This window comes from Prenolepis imparis, unplaced genomic scaffold (assembly GCF_030444845.1).
Source record: "Prenolepis imparis isolate NDT839.2.m4 unplaced genomic scaffold, iyPreImpa1.0 SCAF_13, whole genome shotgun sequence".
NCBI lineage: Eukaryota > Metazoa > Arthropoda > Insecta > Hymenoptera > Formicidae > Prenolepis > Prenolepis imparis.
Genome location: NW_028141171.1, coordinates 6,110,189 through 6,127,657, shown reverse-complemented (window position 1 = coordinate 6,127,657; position 17,469 = coordinate 6,110,189). Strand labels below are relative to the sequence as shown.

The following is a 17,469-nucleotide window of genomic DNA, read 5'->3' as shown; positions in this document are numbered from 1 at the left end:
TATATTTCCGTCGCATCAACGATAGCCGCGTACACGCCCAGCCCCGTGGCGGCTGATCAATCCTCCAACGGACGCACCTAAGGACATCCTCGCGCGACCGCTCTCCGGTGTTCTCGGAGCAGGAGAACCAGCAGTGATCTCCTGCGCCGTGGCTGCTGATTCCTGGAGAACGACAGGAAGAGGCGTGTGTCACCAGAACTCTGGGGACAGATCGAGCCAATGGGAGGAGATGGAAGGCGTGGATCACCGGGAACCACCGGAGGACAGCGTGCGCGGACGACACGGCAAAGTAGGGGACTCTCGGAAGCGACACCGAGAACGACTCCACCGTCCGTTTTCCCTTCCCTTGTCCAACCGTCGCCGCATCCGTTCGTGTGGGATCTCACGGTCGCGGAGTCGCCCCTGGTCCACCTGGTGGGAAAAGCGACGGAGGGGTTGTAGGGGAAGTGACTCGGCTGGTAGGGACGCCAATACACGCCCATTCTCTCGAGGAGGGGTGAAAAGGAGAGAGAGATGGTATCGCGACCTCTCCCCCCTCGTCCTGCTTCACGACCCTGCCGGCGGCGCATGTGGCATCTGCTGGTACAGATACGACATAGCACGGCTGACGCGGAGATTGCCGCCAACACACACACACACACACAAATGCATATGCACACTAGCGTATGAGAACGACTCACGGGGAAACTGCTCTCACCGATTTCGACGAGCGCATGTTGTATACTCGTGGAATTTGAAGTAAGAGACAAAGGAGTGCATTCTGTTATCTTTTCGAGCAATTATTTCAGAATTGAGCATTTCCCTGATAAAAATTTGGGGGATTTTTCAATATTAGAGAGAGATATATGTAATTAAATTTCATATATCCCAAGCTTCTATCAAACAAACATTTCTTTAAATTAGATAGAATTAATTATTTGTTAGCCATTGACAACTTGATACAGCTGATACGAACAAGCGTTCTTTTTATATTGATTCATTTATTTATTATCAACGACTTATCGCTCAGAAAGAATAATGCGCTTGGACTTTGAAACAACTGGCTCGATCTGACCTCTAGTATCTATCACGAAGAAGAGATCCCGAATCGGTCTGAGATACGTCGTGTAACGAAGATTGGAAAGCGGCGGAGCATGTGTCACGAGAGCGATTGACGCCTCTTAATTGTGGATTTTCTCTTATCTACTGTCACCCTTCTCTTCTCCGGGAAACACTAAGCCAATGGATTAGTCTCTCTTTCTATCGCCGACGACCCGCGTCGAACGCCTAATCTTTCCCTCCTCGATAACCACTCATTCTGAGGGCTTATTGCATCTATCGGTGGCTCAGTACATTCCAGACGGAGGAATTCTCGACGCGGTCGAGACAAATATCGCTATCGATAACTCCGCAATCCCCGATAGTCGAAATATCTGTCATTCTTCAGGTACTAATTCCTTGTAGAACGTTTTGTCGATTATGCGATAATCAATGTTTCAATTAACGACCTTTAATACTTTGTATATATCGGAAATACATTTTAGCGGAATATCCGAAAATTTGATCGATTTTAATGGAGCACAAAACGGTAATAACAATGTAACAGTATATCTAATGAAAGGATTTACATATGTGAATCGATATACATATACTTATGCACTACTAATGTATATCAGAATGCTCTCGTGGGAAAATGCTGATAATTACGAGGATTTATATAACGAATTTTTTAAGTAAGGAAAGGAATGTATTTCATAATAAACGCATTAATTGAAAAATAATTACATTTAATTCAGTTTGTATACTTGTGATTATTTTCTTTTAATACAGTATTTATATACATATACACATACACTGAAGGAAAAAAAAAAGTTAACTTGACTAAACCGTTCAACTAAATAATATTTTGTTAACTGAACATATAAAAATATTTAAATTAAATGTAACATATTAAATCTAAACGTATATTTTACTTAAATACTAATATATGTTCAATTAACAAAATAGTAATTTAGTAGAACGGTTTAAGTCAAGTTAACAAATTTTTTTTTAGTGTATATGTATATGTATAATGTATATTGAATTATCAAAATCTTTCAATAGAGTATAGGATCATTAATGATTTTGTTGGAAATCAAATGCGATTAAGTCTGTTTTATCTCAATTCTCGCAGCTTTCTTATTTTTCGTGTGCAATCACGACAATATAATTGTATGAATATTAAAATCACTATTTATGTAGAAAGAGAATGAGATAGCAAGATGCATCAGACAAGCATTTTCTTAATATACATGTATTAATGTGTATTAATTAATCCGCGTGGAATCATCGTTCGCCAATATAATCATAATTATTTTATTCTCATAATTCAATTGAAAAATCATAGTTTGGGAGATGCATTGTGATTCACATGTGCATCTTACGATTTATCTCTCAATGACATACTGTATTTTCTGACTTAAATAATCCACGGAGAATCGACCTAAATAATCCGCGCGGAGTCATCGAGCGATGACCAATAATTCAAAGCTATTTGATTCTCAATCCAATAGAAAAATCAAAATTTATTCGCTCGTACTTTTCTACTCGCATCCTTTTCTTATGCTCTTTGCGTTCTTCTCTCTTCATCTTTAACTCTTTAAAAGGCACGTTGGAGTGATTTTGACGAAACTCGATACGTAGATAAAATCTAAAAAAGATGTGCCGACACTTTTTTCACAATTTTCAGTTGTTTTGATGTCGCACATCGCACCTCGAGGTGTGAAACTACCTGTCGAGCTGTCATCGATATTTCTAATCGCGGATTTATGTCTCAATTTAGTCAAATTTCTTTCATACATGTAGCTACACACGTGATTATAGTGTCAATGTGTTTTCGAGCATTGACATTTCGGATTTTCATTCAGATCTTTCTCGTATTCTCTTCGCAGCCTTTTCGCATTGTCTCTAATTTTTAAAGAGACACTCAAAGGAGTATCGCGTAACTAGATAGTCTCATAAAGTTTAAAATATCCTTACATTGCAAGTATTCATTTTTAATTGATCAAAGTATTTAATTTTTAAGGAATTAATTTTTAACTAAACTGAACTAATCCAAGTGATAAACATAAACCGAATGAATATGCCTTAATAATTATTACGAAGTAATCAACTACTCATTCGATTCATCAAGCTAAAGAGCTGCGCACTCATGCGGACGCATCGTCCATGCGTGTTGCCACTGTCAAGAACATTCGCGAGATTGCGATTAATCTAACGAGAAGCGCATATCCGCTTCCGATGCGGAACGCGAATAGAGGCGAGGGCAATTGGATCGAGGCCGCGAAGCAACACGAGAGAGAAGACACGAGAGTCTCTCGTGTCGCTTCGCGGCAATCGACTTCAGCGGAAATCCACTTGAATGAAGAAGAGCCGCGACGTATATATCCGTCCGTCGCGGTCCAGCCTTATATAGCCTGTCTGTCTTCCCTTCCTTCGAGAGACGCCGATATAACCGGGTTTTCTTTCGACACATTTGACATTAAAAGTCACGGTATTCCGTGCAGCCACGTCCCCGTCACGTCAGGTTGACGGATCGGCGCGCGCACTCAGGAAATTAGGCAATTTCCGGGCCGCGCTCGCGCTCGTGTCTGCATTTAATAGCACCACCAGTTACTTACCAGTTCGGCGGAGACGGGACACGACGAGCGGTATCGTTATACGACGGGCGGGTCTGAGACCGAGGGGGTAGGTATGCCCTCGTGTATACGTACTTACTCTTCTTCCGCGCCAGACAGACGTCCCATGCCACGGATCGATCGCGCTTTCGTAGGTACGTGCTTGTTTATGAGAGACGCTCCGTGAATTTTCTCGCTCGCAATTCGCGGCGTGACGAGCCTGCACTCTTTTTCCAGATAACCAGATAGACATATGCATCAACTTTTTCCAGCAAAAACCATCGCGATGGTGTGTCTTCATTCTCGCAGTATCGATCGGTTTAAAGCATTTTCTCCTCTTATATTTAACACGTGTTAATTATGATTTTATAATTAGTTACGGAGGGTTCTCATTGTGTTTTGGATATTATCTTTATTTGTTTTATTATTATTATATACATAATAATTTTGATTATCATTTAAAAATGATTTAATTTCTTAAATGTGACAAAACAAGTGTCTTATCTATTTTTAGATAATTAATTTGGATTAAACAAGTATTGGGTTACGCATAACGTATATATTAAAATATTAAAAAAATGCGTATTACTTTAGTTACTAAATTATTTAGAAAATCATCGATTGTAATTAGCCGAAAAATACTCTCGTCAACTACGTGAACGTACGCGGTTGCTCGCAAATAAAAAAATGACGTAAACGTCAAAATCGTTTGAAAAAAATTCAAAGAAAGGTTCGATGTCGCGGAAATGCGATTCACGTCAATCAGGCGGAAGCGCATATCGTATCAATGCGCTATACCTCGCAAAGTGAGCAACAACACGCGGCGTGCGACAATGTTTCGCGCACGGGGCGAGTATCGTTAGGAGCGTATAATGGAGCCTCTCTCTCTCTCTCTCTGTCGGTGGTGCACGGTGGTCGGTGTTGATAATCCAGTATGGTGAGAGCGAATCCCGAGGTCACCCCTGGGGTCACTAATGACATACGCAGGCTCTCTCGCAGTACGTGCGCGCGCGTACACACAACAGAGCGATATCCATCCGAGGTAGAGAGACGCACGCGCGAGCTACGAGTTTCACGCGTGTATATACGCATCTCCCACACGAAACCACGCGAACGCAAAAGCGAGAGACGCGAATTGGCCTCATCAAAGCGAGCAAACAATGCCGGATGCCGCCGATGGCTCAACAAACGTGTGGTTAGCCAAATCACCGTACGGCACGTAGTGCACACCGACGCGAGATGCCGCATCGAGAGAAATGCCGAACAATGCAACGCGCATCGGCAACGCGAGAGATGCGCGCGGCCCTGAAATGCGCAACAACTCATCGTGTGTGCGTATCGGCGTTGCATTGCAACGATACTTATACCCGGATGATGCGCCCTACGATGCACGATAGCCCTTGTTTGTTTTGTTGGCGCGCGAGACGCTCATGTCGGGAAATAACACGGTTGTTTTGTGTTCTCGCTCTCTAGGTGCGAAGACGATGCTTAAGAAATAATATCGCGGTGGGGGCGAAATCGGGAGAATGATTATTTCTTCCGACGGAATTTCCCGCGAGAAGGTCGAGCATGGTTCGACGAACGTCATTAATATATCATTTTCTCTATATATATCTCTTTGGAATTAAATAAATGTATCTGTAATATCTCTTAGGCCTTCGGAGGGAGGAAATTATTTTTATTTATACATTTCCAGATAAAGAAAATCCCGAAATTAATGGTAGATGAATGGAACATAAAAAGATAAGAAAAGAACACATGGAGACAATCTTGTTTTTTCTCTTCCCCTTTGTCTCTGTTCTCTCTAGTTTTGTAGACACTAATAAGAAAATTAAACTCCATTTCGCAAAAAGCTGTTCCGCATTGCCGAGACGTATCGATGAGGTTATTCTGACCGATACACATGTGGAGCAGAGCAGAGGATCGGCTTGAAGAACCATCTAATAAAAATGTTAATTGCACGGCTCGTTAGAAGACCCCCCGCAATGTCTGCTAGAAGTTCAGCCGGGGTCGCCTCGCGGGGAGTCTGTGAGTATTTGCCTTTAAACCTTCGTTCTTTTTCTCGCTTTTCTCCCCCTCTCTTTTTTTCCACCATTTCGTTCGATTATTTATCGCTCGATGGCTCGCACACGCATCCGCGCGGAATCTGGATTATATCTCTCTCGCCGGCGCTTCCTAGATCGAAGAGAACTTAACCATCGTCGTAATGAGGCCGGTTTGATAGCGTAATCTAGTTATACTCTCGCGCAAAATCTCTTTCGATCTAAGATCGACAAATCTATAAAAAGCCAAGCCGAGAACGAATCTCGAGGCGGAATTGGTCTTGCCGCGGAATTTATATTTCTACTTTCGTGACGATACGCGTTTATGATAAAATGATTTTCCTAGAGATTGCATTTTTAGCGAGAAAGTTTGCGGAATAATAATCTCACGGTAGTCTTATTAGTCGTTCAACTGTAAAAACATGCGCATTTAATTTAAATATCAGAATTATCGGCAGTCCACATACATGAGATTATTATTTTTCAGATATAAAATGAATTTTTACATTTCGGAGCGTAGAAAATCATTTTTGTTATAAATAATTTTACTCTCTACATGTAATCTGTTAAACATTGAATTATTATATAAAAATATTTATTCTTTTTATACGAATTGCAAAACTATAAAGTTTATAAAATAAATTAAAATTATTTATTATATAAAGTCGAATAGAGGTTTAATATTACTAAGAAGAATTAAAAATAATTCTTGTCTCTGTTGTTGTAAAGCATAAAACTATCATATTTGTCGGTGGTTATGCAGTAATGAATTAAAAAGAAAAAAAAATAAATAAAAAAAAACAAATACCAACCACGCTTGGCATTTTTCGTAAACGAATTGTTCTTTCGACTCCGCGATCAATTCGCGCCAGGCAATTAAATGCAAAACACATATTTGATATATAAATATCGCGGCGTGTACATTTCTCGCGTTACAGTTTTCGCGCGCCATATTAAAAACGAATATTTTTGCAATAAATTGCGCATTCCCCGGCCGGGTGTATCTCAATTTCATCCAGCTTGATCTCCATTTCATCAATTTACATAACCTCCCCGCTGTAATACAATGAAATCAGTTTGAGAGGTAAATTCGATAACTGCGGCAACTTTGCCTACGCTTCTACGCTCCGAAAGAATTTTGTTTGGTAATTCAATCGTGTAACCAATGAGCTCGCCTCGTATTAACCGACAAATTGATTTATTATCTAACATGGAATTATTGATTATATCGATTTTCTTTTTTAACGATCGTGCGGGCGCAGTCACCTTTTCACCCCAATCTGCATAATTTTATAATTTTTTTTAAAAATATTATGATTATATATATGTATATAATATAAAATTCCTTTTTCATTATTAATTTTTAGAAACTATATATACTTTATCAAATCAGATACAATATATATTATATACTTTCCAATTATATGTTTCCTTTACTTATATTTGTTGAACTATTTTATAATTATTTTTGCAAAAGCTCGTTCCTATCTCCGCGCTTCGCCCTTTTGCGAAAACGCTTGTTTCATCGTGTCTTTCGAAGGAAACTCCTATACACGTTTCGCACAAAAAGCGAGATTCCTCCCGGTGGTTATTTCGATGCTGGGAGAGCGAGAGACTTTGTCCTTTTTTTTTTTTTTTCGACGGCAGAGAGTCAACGCCAGTTGGCAAAAGCGATCGTCGCTTCGGGGCGCGGCCGCTCGGCTGATCTTTCACGTGAATTAACGCGCGGGCGGAGACCACTGGCTCTCTGCTCCTCTTTGCCGATGCAGTGGCGCATTTTGTATTTTTTGGGGGGCATTCAGACGTACGTACATACGGAGTGTAGGAGTAGTTTAACGCGTTTGTCTGACTTAGACACTCGTACACATACAAATAGGTCGAAGGCGCTCGCGAATACAAGACTGGACGTGAAATAAAAGGAGAGAGAGAAAGAGGAAGGATCCATTCAGACATTGAGGCAGTTGAACCCTCCGGCAGACTCGAGCAAGCCCTTCCTTCCTTTTATATGTACATGCTATATTCCCCGAGGTTTTAGTCACAGAAAACTAAAAAGCTAATTTACTTTAAAAGTATTCGAGCGAGCGAGAGAGAGAGAAAGAGAAAGAGGATGGTTCATCAAACGTGGACTTTTGAAAAGCGAATCCCCCGGGCTAATGCAACCAACGACAGATTGGCGGTGGCCGATTCTCTATGTTCCTTTCGTTCTTTCTCTCGCTTCATCTTTTTCTCTTTCTCTCTTCGTATATATAGCGAACGCGTTTGTTTATTCGCTTCGCTGATACGGTGGCGAATGGTCATTTCGTTGATAGCTCAAACGGATTGCGAAAATGTCCAAATGTGCCCTCAGAAAGACGCGCGTTGTGACGATTCACAGAGAGGAGGTGAAAGATACAGAGGAAAGAGAGAGCTTTGGGAACGGGAGATTACTCCCGACTAATTCCGGATTTTAAATCAAAGTCCCAGTCAAAAGGTCAGTGCATTTCGGTAATTTGGATCTGCGGAGTCCGCGCCAAGCAGGATTCAAAGCATTCGTTTGTGCATTATCGTTATTATGTAAAGCGCTGAGAACGAGATTTATATAAAACCACAAATCACACAAAGAAGAAACCTTGCGAGAGCGAAGAAAAGAAATCCGAGGCAAATATTATGGTTCGAGTGAACATATTATTTCCATAAGAGAACTGATTTTTAAAACAAGTAATTACTTTTATCGTTGTTATTGTAAAAGCCAATAATTCAAAATTATTCCAGTCATGCAAAGAGAATAAAAATGAGTTTTTTTTCTTTCTCAATATAACGCTTGCGCATAATTTTATTTCCGATGCGCTTCTGACACACTACTGCGGTCGAGACAATTCATTCTCGCATAATTATTACTGCTTTGCAATTCTAAGGTCAGTTGCGCTCCTCCGACAATCGTTTCGTCACAGTTCCGTGGAGGAAACTCGGTGACGCGTCGCTTCGTACAGAGGGGAGGAGGGGATTATTTTTTTCTTCACTCGCTCGTCGTGCACACAAGTTGTGTCTGCAGGGAGAGACGACACCAGTCGGTCTCAGGGCCGTCACGTAAGTCGCCGCATTAAACGTGCCATTATACTTGTAAATCTCAAACAATTAGCCGTAATCAAGTACAGGAAACCACCAGGTGAGCGCGAGCGAGCGGGTACGCAATTATTTTTAAATAGGATTCCGCGCCGGACCGCGTCTTTCTCGTAGGACTCGGGACTACGACGATGATGCCGTGATTATTATTAATCCATATGCTCGCGGGGAAGAGAGAGATCGTTAGACGGAGATTGTGCAACAAGTGCATAAGAACGCGGTGCACCGGAAGTCGTGCGCGTCGCACCGTCGGCACCTGGCCCCCCCGACTTTGACATCGTGATTGTCGATGGTCTTCGTTCCGTTTCGCGAGTTATAACGAGCCTCGAGCTCATACGCCGAATAATTCATGCGCTGCCTCGCTTCTAAGAGAGAGGCGTCGAATAATTGCATCCTACGGAAACGTGCGCTCGCGCGCATCACATATGATGCTCGTCGATCGGGAATATTAACGCTAATTATGTAATATCGCGCGGCCGATCAAATATCGATTCCGGCCATTTTCGGCCAGTTTCGGAAATCTCATGAAAGCGTAATTTGTACTCTGCTTCCTTTGCACCCGCGGACGCGGCTGTTAACTCCGTCAAATCAAGAGTTAGGAAGGCTAATTAATATTTATTACTCTTAAACGATTTTATAATGATGGGTTTTTATTCTCTGGACACGCTTTATCTGATCACTGTTCAGACTTCTCTCTCTCTCTTTCTTTTTTTCCCTCGGACTCAATTTATACTTTCTATGCATACGTTGTACTAATATTACATTGTCCAAGACCTTTGATCTCAGGCGGAATAAAAAACGAAGGATATTAAATTGATATTTTAAAAGACAATTTTCTCTCTCTTTCTTATCAGACAGAGAGCAAGAAATATCAAACATTATCGAGTTGACAAGTATTGAAACATATTTTCTCTGCGTCGATTCTGCGTGTCTGATAAACGGTTTCGCCGATGTGTCCCGATTGATCTCGCGAAAGTTCGCATCGGAAGAAATGTGATCGTGCGAGGGCGAGAAGAGAGGGAGAACGAGGGTAAGCCGCTTTGGCGGTCAATTCCACTAACGGCTTAGCAACGGAGTCGCGAGAAAAAGCGAGTCAGGGCAAAAAGCCGCCAGCGGAACTCTGTCACTCTTGTTTGCCGAAGCGGCCAATGATCCGTCCAAGGCGGCTTACAAAAGTTTTAATCGACGCCCGTCGCGTCTCTCCCTCGACGGTCTTTATTCCGGATGGCCGAGCACGCGCTCGACTGCTCGCTTTTTTTTACCCCCGACGATCAATCTTGGCCCGCGCCGGAGAAAGAGAGAGATTCGTTACTGGTAATAGAATTAGGCGGGGAATGCTTTTCGCGCTGCGGAGTCTCTGAATGCGTCCAGTTGTGCGCTAATATCGCGAGAGAAGCTGATGGTGTTCTTGTATAAGATCTCGCAACGGAGGTGTCTTCTCCTCTTTAATGCCGACGAGCCCCATGGACCAAAATATCGATCCCGCGCAGAGCGTACCCCACCGTTCCGAATTACCCCTATGTAGGAAAACCGACTGACGTCATAGGATATATCCCCTTTAGTAGGTCAGTATGTCAATTTCGAAACATAGTTGAGACGGCAAAGGATCCTCGATCGATTATCTCGCGAGAGATTAAAAAAACGATAAATGCTGCTGATAACGTAAAGTGTCGGAAGAGTTAAAAAAATTGAAGTTTATGTTTTATGCTACTTGATCTAAATTTTTTGTTAGTGATATATAATCAATTAAACAAAGAATGTATAGCTATAATGAAAATAACCCCCTTTCCCCAAAAAATCATTAAAGATAGAAGTAAGAATTCAGCCTTTGAATGTGTCCTTCATCAAGTATACTTTCGTGTTCAAGGAAACTCTCAGTCGACGTCGAATTATCGCAGAAGACACGATATCCGTCAGTTGCCAAAGCACGTTCGCACACTCCGCTGAAACTTTCCTCGATTCTTCAGCACCTTCATACAACTTCCATCCAAAGGTAAGCATATTCGATTTGCAATCTAATCGACGTGTTTCCACTAGAATCGACCTTGAACTCTCTGCACGATATATTGAGCGGTATGTCACGCTTTTGAAATCGATTGCAACTTCTTTACCGTTGTTTCGAATGATGAAAATAATTTCTTACGATTGATATAGCACAATTTTCTCCTTATTTATGCAGTTTAATGTATCCTCGATTTTCTCAAGTAATATTTAAATGTATAAATTTTTCCAATGCAGAGATTATAATTACTTTTCATGTGCGAATCATTTGAGAAATAACGCGCCTCTAATATTTTATAATAAAAGAATTATATTCACACTGAGAACAAATTTTAAATACGTAGTATTATATATTTTTAAATTTTTTCGAGAGTTTTACACAAATTTAATCTAGACAGTTTAAAATTTAAAGCTCTACACAATTTAAAATTTAAAAGATACATAAAAAAGATGTGCATAAAAGGTTACGTAGAAATTATTTCAAATATTATCGCAAGAAAATTTACATTAGTGTATGTTACAAATTAATGAGATTTCGATTCGGTGCGGTAAAACGATTTATCCGTTTCAGCCGAGTCATTCAAACCGGGGGATTCGATTACACCCGGTCGTGTGATTAAGTCTATTAAAAAGCCGCCTCGGGCGGTCAATCGAAGTCGACAGAAGGAAGGCGAATTCTCGGATTACGCGCGCGACACTGGATAGATAAATAGCGGCTAAACCTAAAAGCGACGAAAAAAAATCTCGCGTGCGTCTACGTGAATTAGATCGGCCGATTTCGCGGAATCGATTCCCCACCGATGATGATGGACACATCACCGCGTGTCCTTGTAGCGTGTGCCCGGGTTATTCGTGGGACCAAGTTTCTAGAGCTCGGAATGTCAAACCATACGTCTCTTGAACGTTGATTAGAGTCGATGACTTGCCGAGTAAGATCTGAAAAACCGCCGAGGTTCTTCGGGATAGACTAGATAGATCAACCGCTTAATAAAATGCAAACGATTTTGACATATTCATGAAAATAATTGTGGTTTTAATACATTATATGTTAATTTTTATTATATTGAAATAAAATAGATAAAATATTTCGCAAAATAAAAAATAAATGTTCTGTATATCTGTAATATTTAGCGGATTAAATGGTGTAATTTTAACAATCCAAATCAACCGCGTCACCTTTGTTACGACGTATCGGAAAATAATTGCGGATCGATAGCGATGTGAAAGAAAGAGAGAGAGAGATCGTAGTGCGAGAGTCGGGCATTTCTTATCCCGGATATCGATTGTCCGCTTCCCGGCGGGAACCCTCCAGCGGCGGGTACTAAGAACAGCTCCGGCCGGAGGGTGAGAAGAAGGGTGTTCTTAGCAAGGGCGGCGTGTGTATCGCCGGGCATTACTTTTATTCCGTGTCATTTGAGCCCACACTCGCCCTCTCGACGCGCGGCTGCCTCGACCCACGGATGCAATAGATTTCCCTCAAAGTGGTTTCGTGGCCTCTCCCCCGAAACGACGACGACGACGACGACGTAGTAAGTCGCCGAGCCGTATCTATTGTCTCCCCGAGACTTACATGACCATTCTCTGTGTCCTCCTCCTTCTTTTCCTCTCGCCGACATCGTAAATTCGAGATGGGTTGTCGAACGAATACTCGTAGCTGATGTTGAATAATTGTTGTTGAAATATTTCAACAATTTTCGTCTTTGTTCTCCAAACGGGAGAGAAAGAAGCTCGATATATTGAGAATAAATTTCAACGGCCGGTTCGTTCGGCTGTCCCACATCTTTGCGGCGGAATCGTAAACGCGCGGGAAGCGGCAGATAATCGGTAGGTTCGCGAATGATTTAGTGAAAGCCGGGCGGCGCGTATAGGGCACTCAGCGTCGCTCGTAGACGTCGCTCGTAAAAATCCATCGTGAATACGCAAGGAGCCCGACGAGGAGCGTCCGGGGTAACAGCAGCAGCACCAGCAGCAGCACGAGATGGTGGTGGTGATGGTGGCGGAGGCGGAGGAAGAGAGAAGGCAGCCGCGAATCGGCGGTCCCACCGGTGGCAAATCTCGTAACGAGGGCTCGTATCTCGGCGGATCTTTATCGCCGGCAATTACGCCCGGTTCCGGCGCGGCCCGGAAAAGGTGGGTGGGTGGACGGCGGGAGGTACATATCTACCTACCTACTTGCCATGGCGCGGCTCGGCATGACCGTGGAATTATATAAAGATGAAAAGTTAATGCCGCCGCGCCGACTCTCGCGCGCGCGCGAGGAACAGCCGGGCCCGACACGGCATATCGGCTTCTGCCCTAACCCTCAATCACTGAGAGCTCTTATGACCGCCCGCCACGATCCACCGGGGAAAATTCTGGGCGATCATGGAACGGGCGACATCAAATATGCAGCGCGGGTCGAATCTACGGTTATGTCGCGAGAGGGGATCGCTGCTCCGGAGAAACGCGCCTGTTTATGGCGCGCGATTTGTCAAGTGGAGATCTCTCTCTCTCTTTTCGCGTACTGAATATATATCGTTATAGCCTGGCGATAAGAAACCTCTATGTAATATAATTCTCGAGACTGCCGAATATCATTTTCAATGTTCGGAAATTGCGTAATAATTCGTTTCGCGACAAGACAAAACAGTCTATTATGTGTGTGCTTCTGCGAAAAAATTATTTATTTAAATCTATTAAATTTTCCCTGTAGATATAATTTATATTATAACTTGAAATATAGGAAGATTAATCTCTTTGCTTGAGAGCCTATAAGGAAAGTTAAAAACCATAATTTCACGTGTCATCCAACATTTTTTTTTAATCGATTGCATTCACATCGCCGTCGCCGTTCTCTTCCTCGCGGCGATATCGTCTTCAAAAGCCGCCGACGTGCGGATACTCGCGCGAACGTTCGCCTCATCATCATCCTCGGCACTCGATTTCCGCGCCGATCCAAGATTTATCACATGTGGCGATACGGTCAATGGATCAATCGACGACGGTGCAAATGACGGCGTTTTATAACGGCGATAAAATTCGTGTCGCGAGCGACGCGTTAATCTTCGCCCGAGGCCGGTGCCGAACGTCTTTCCTCGGCAAGTGTATAAAATGGGTCGCGCGCGCGACGTCAATTTGCACGGAGCGTTTTAATGCGACGCGTGATATCCGAGCAACCGGCCCGAACGGGCGATTTCCAAGTACCACGACGTATAACCTATCGGAGTCTTGAATAATAAATGCGCGGGACACAGGCCGGTCACGCTACGCCTAGGAACACCGGCTTGTCACTCGAAATGTCAGACGAGAGAGACGTCCATGGCTGTGCAGACTACCGAGGCTATTAATTAATGAAACGCCCGCGCCATTATTGCCGGTAGTAAACATCTGGTCCGGTATACACGGCCGATAGGTCGTCCTTTCCGGCGACGTGCCACCTCGAGAGCTGACTGTTCCGCCATGTCAGGACAGACATTGCGAAATTGCGACTCTTGAGAAAATGTTAATTTTATTTCTAACGAGATTTATTGTATATGTATATTCCAACGTTAATTTTCTCAATATTCAACGTTTTGACGTTTCTAAGAATAATTAAATAATTTAAATTTATTTTCGTTAAACTATTAATTTTTTTACATTGAAGAGATTTTATCAAGTAAATTTTAATAAAGGAAAATTACTTTTTTTAATTTATTGATTATACATATATTTCGAGAATCGACATTATATGAGCTTTACACACAAACATTTTCACACAACGTCAATGAAATACACCTACTTTAAACTACGAAAAACCGTATCGCACGTTTAGACACGCTCGGATCTAGTGCAAAGTTTTTCCTACGGAATCGCGCGTTTTCTTTCTCCATTCGCGTAGGTAAGCGATACCGGAAACCGGATGGCTCCGAGCAATTCCGACGACGGATAAACGCGCGGCGGAGTCGATTCTCGAGGCGGCGGCATGTATTCAATGAGACCTTGGGACCGTCATGCGTCTCGAGTCAGCTTCCGTGAGAAACACGCGAGGACAGAGTATAGTTCTGTGTATAAGCCGACACCACACTAGGAGCGAGAAAGAAAGAGATGGCGGGGAACGAAGCGGAGAGGAAACTCGCGCTGCGTATAATGTATGCAGATTGCAAGAGTGTCATTATGTCTCTTTCGCGCGTGTACGCTCACCCACAACATCGTCGTTCTCGCTCACCGTCTTCCTCCTCCGCTGCAAGAAGTGTGGAAGACCTAGTAAGTATACACAACGCGATTTATTCCTGCGGAAAGCGCACCACGGTACGATAATTAGCGTTGATTACGCAATAATCACTCGACCCGGTGGCGGCTATCTTATTCCTCTCGCACGTTCGCGACGAGAGGACTCGCCGTGCTGACCCCGGGTTACCTCTTCCACAGAGAACGCTCAGGATCGCGTGGATCACCGCGCGTTTTCCCATCCGCGTTAATCGACGTTTTTCCATATTTCCGCCCCGGCTCCACACGAAAGATGCTGCGCTACCATTCTCGAAAGATTCCTCGAAGGGAGTTTCTTCGACACGACATTCTCGGTGACCTCACGGTAGTCTCCAAGTACCACATATCTGTACTTGGTCGTTCTTTAGTAACGTTAATGGTTTTCTATCCTAAGAAGCAAGTTTCATCTCGCAAATAGTGCGAGCTGTAAGAGCATATATTTTGATAAAAATAAAAAAAATAAATTTGTTTATATACTTTTGTATAAAAAAATTATACTCTTATACAATAAAAAATAAAAGACATCGAGAGGCGATCGGTTTCTCTCCTTTTGCGGAGTTTAAAAAATATAAAGTTACCGTTAACTAGTGTTCGATTCGTCATATTTACGTGTCGAGTTAATAGAGATCGTTCGACCATCGACCTCAGAAAGGCCACACAATATTCCAAATCTTCGCCGCACGAACAGTATATACATTTGTTGAAAAAAAAGGAGTCACGAGCGAGACTGAGATTCGAAGTAAAGTAACCTCCGCGTGCCGAGATACCAATTAAGTAGAATTACGCTGTTCGGTGTGTATCCGCGTTTCTGCTACAGGAGGAGAAGGAGGAGGAGAAGGAGGAAGAAATGTATCTTTCCGTTCTCGTCTCGGATTTATGCTTTCGTGTCTGTCGGGCACTTATCATAATGGAGCTCATTCGGGCTCTCTCTGGACTTTCGTAGTCACTTTTCTACATTCGAGAGAGAGACCTGCAGATTCGCGCGGCGGATTCTGCGAATGCGAAATTTGCGACGACCCGCGGCGACCTCGCGATCGCGTAGCCTCGAAGAGGCCAGAGAATAAGAAGAGGAATCGTCGCTTCACGGTGGATAATTCTTGCGAAGAGATGTAACTGGACGTGGAGAAAATTAATTTCTAGATCGACTAACCGACACGTTTTTGTTATTAACCATGGGTTTCTTACGTTTCATCTTTCGCCGCATGAAACTACAGGCTCGTATAGCAAAGTTGGTATTATTATATTTTTGACTTCTTAATTAACAGTTTACTTTATTGATAGAATGTATATTTTTGCATTTAATATTGATCCCTATACATGTTTTTTTTGCGTTTACAACAGTTTGTATAAATATGTCAAGGACATTTTTTTGTCAATTTTAAACGAACGAATGTTCCATTCTCAGTCGTCTAAACAATATTTGCGAAGTATGTATCAGTATTTTGTCGCTTAAAAAATATTGAGCTATAAAATCAAGAAATTTAGTTTCAACGAAAATATACTAAAAAAATTTATAATTAAATTATTACTAAAAAATATATACTCAAAAAATTATAATTAAACTGATTTCGGTTCTGTGTCCAAGGAGGCATCTCTTGCCGGCGGGTATCCATGACATCCGCGGGCGAATAATTTACTCGTTGTCCTTAAGGTCCAAGAGCGAGTGTAATGTTTCGCGTTTGTCAGAGAAGGCCTCGGCTTGTCTCGCCGTGGGCTAACCCGAGAAGTCGGAGACCGCAGGAGGAGAGTCACGGGGCGCGGGCGAGTCGTGAGGACAGAGACGGAGTCTGGCCCCGCCGCAGATTACTTAGGTAATTGGTAAATACGAGGGTTACCATCCCAGTTTTCACCGAGGGGATGGTTGAGTCGGCTGGCTGCCGGCGGATACCTCGCGGCGTTTCACCGTCCGCGTTTCGTCTCTCGTTTCCCTCTCCCCTCGACTCTCTTTCTCTCACTCGTCTTCCTCTCTCGATTCTCTATCCCGCTTCCGTTTTTCCATCTCGCTTCGGGTCTCACCCGACGGAGGATATTCGCTTTAAGGGGGGAAATGAGCCTTAAAATTGTTTAAAGCGGTCGGAAGAAGGGTCGTCGGATCCCCTTAGCCTTACGCAGGATGTAACCCAAAGCCTTAGGGAAACCACGACACTTTGCACGACAAGAAGCTTTCCGATCGCTGATAAGGAAGCCGATCTTTCCGATTGATTATCTTCGTAAGCGAACGCGAGAGCTATATTGAGGATACGTATTAAAATTTTAATTATACTTGAGGGATGCTAAACATTTTTGAATAAATCCACATAATATAATCATGCGAAAGTTTCAAATATTTCGAGTTTATTATTTTTCTTTTCACTTTTCGAATTCGTATATTCTTTGTGCGACTTGTAATCTTCTCCGCGATGTTGAACGATAACGCGGCGGTTTCGATTATGGTAATTATTTCTCCTCGTGGTGTGCACTACGGC

The 17,469-nt window shown here is 42.7% G+C and overlaps 1 protein-coding gene across 5 annotated transcripts in view; it reads left to right on the top strand.

The window, feature by feature from the left end:
- The window catches only part of LOC145944901 (uncharacterized), a 264,706-nt gene that overhangs the window by 225,879 nt on the left and 21,358 nt on the right, over nucleotides 1-17,469 (top strand). For 3 of the 5 annotated variants that reach the window (XM_083053578.1, XM_083053579.1, XM_083053581.1), the window contains one exon: nucleotides 10,647-10,772. In XM_083053578.1, the coding sequence (XP_082909704.1) occupies nucleotides 10,647-10,772 (126 nt within the window). Of the gene's footprint in view, nucleotides 1-8,731; nucleotides 8,823-10,646; nucleotides 10,773-11,351; nucleotides 11,679-17,469 lie in introns of those variants that run through there. The other 2 variants (XR_014426763.1, XM_083053582.1) reach the window with 2 other exon arrangements.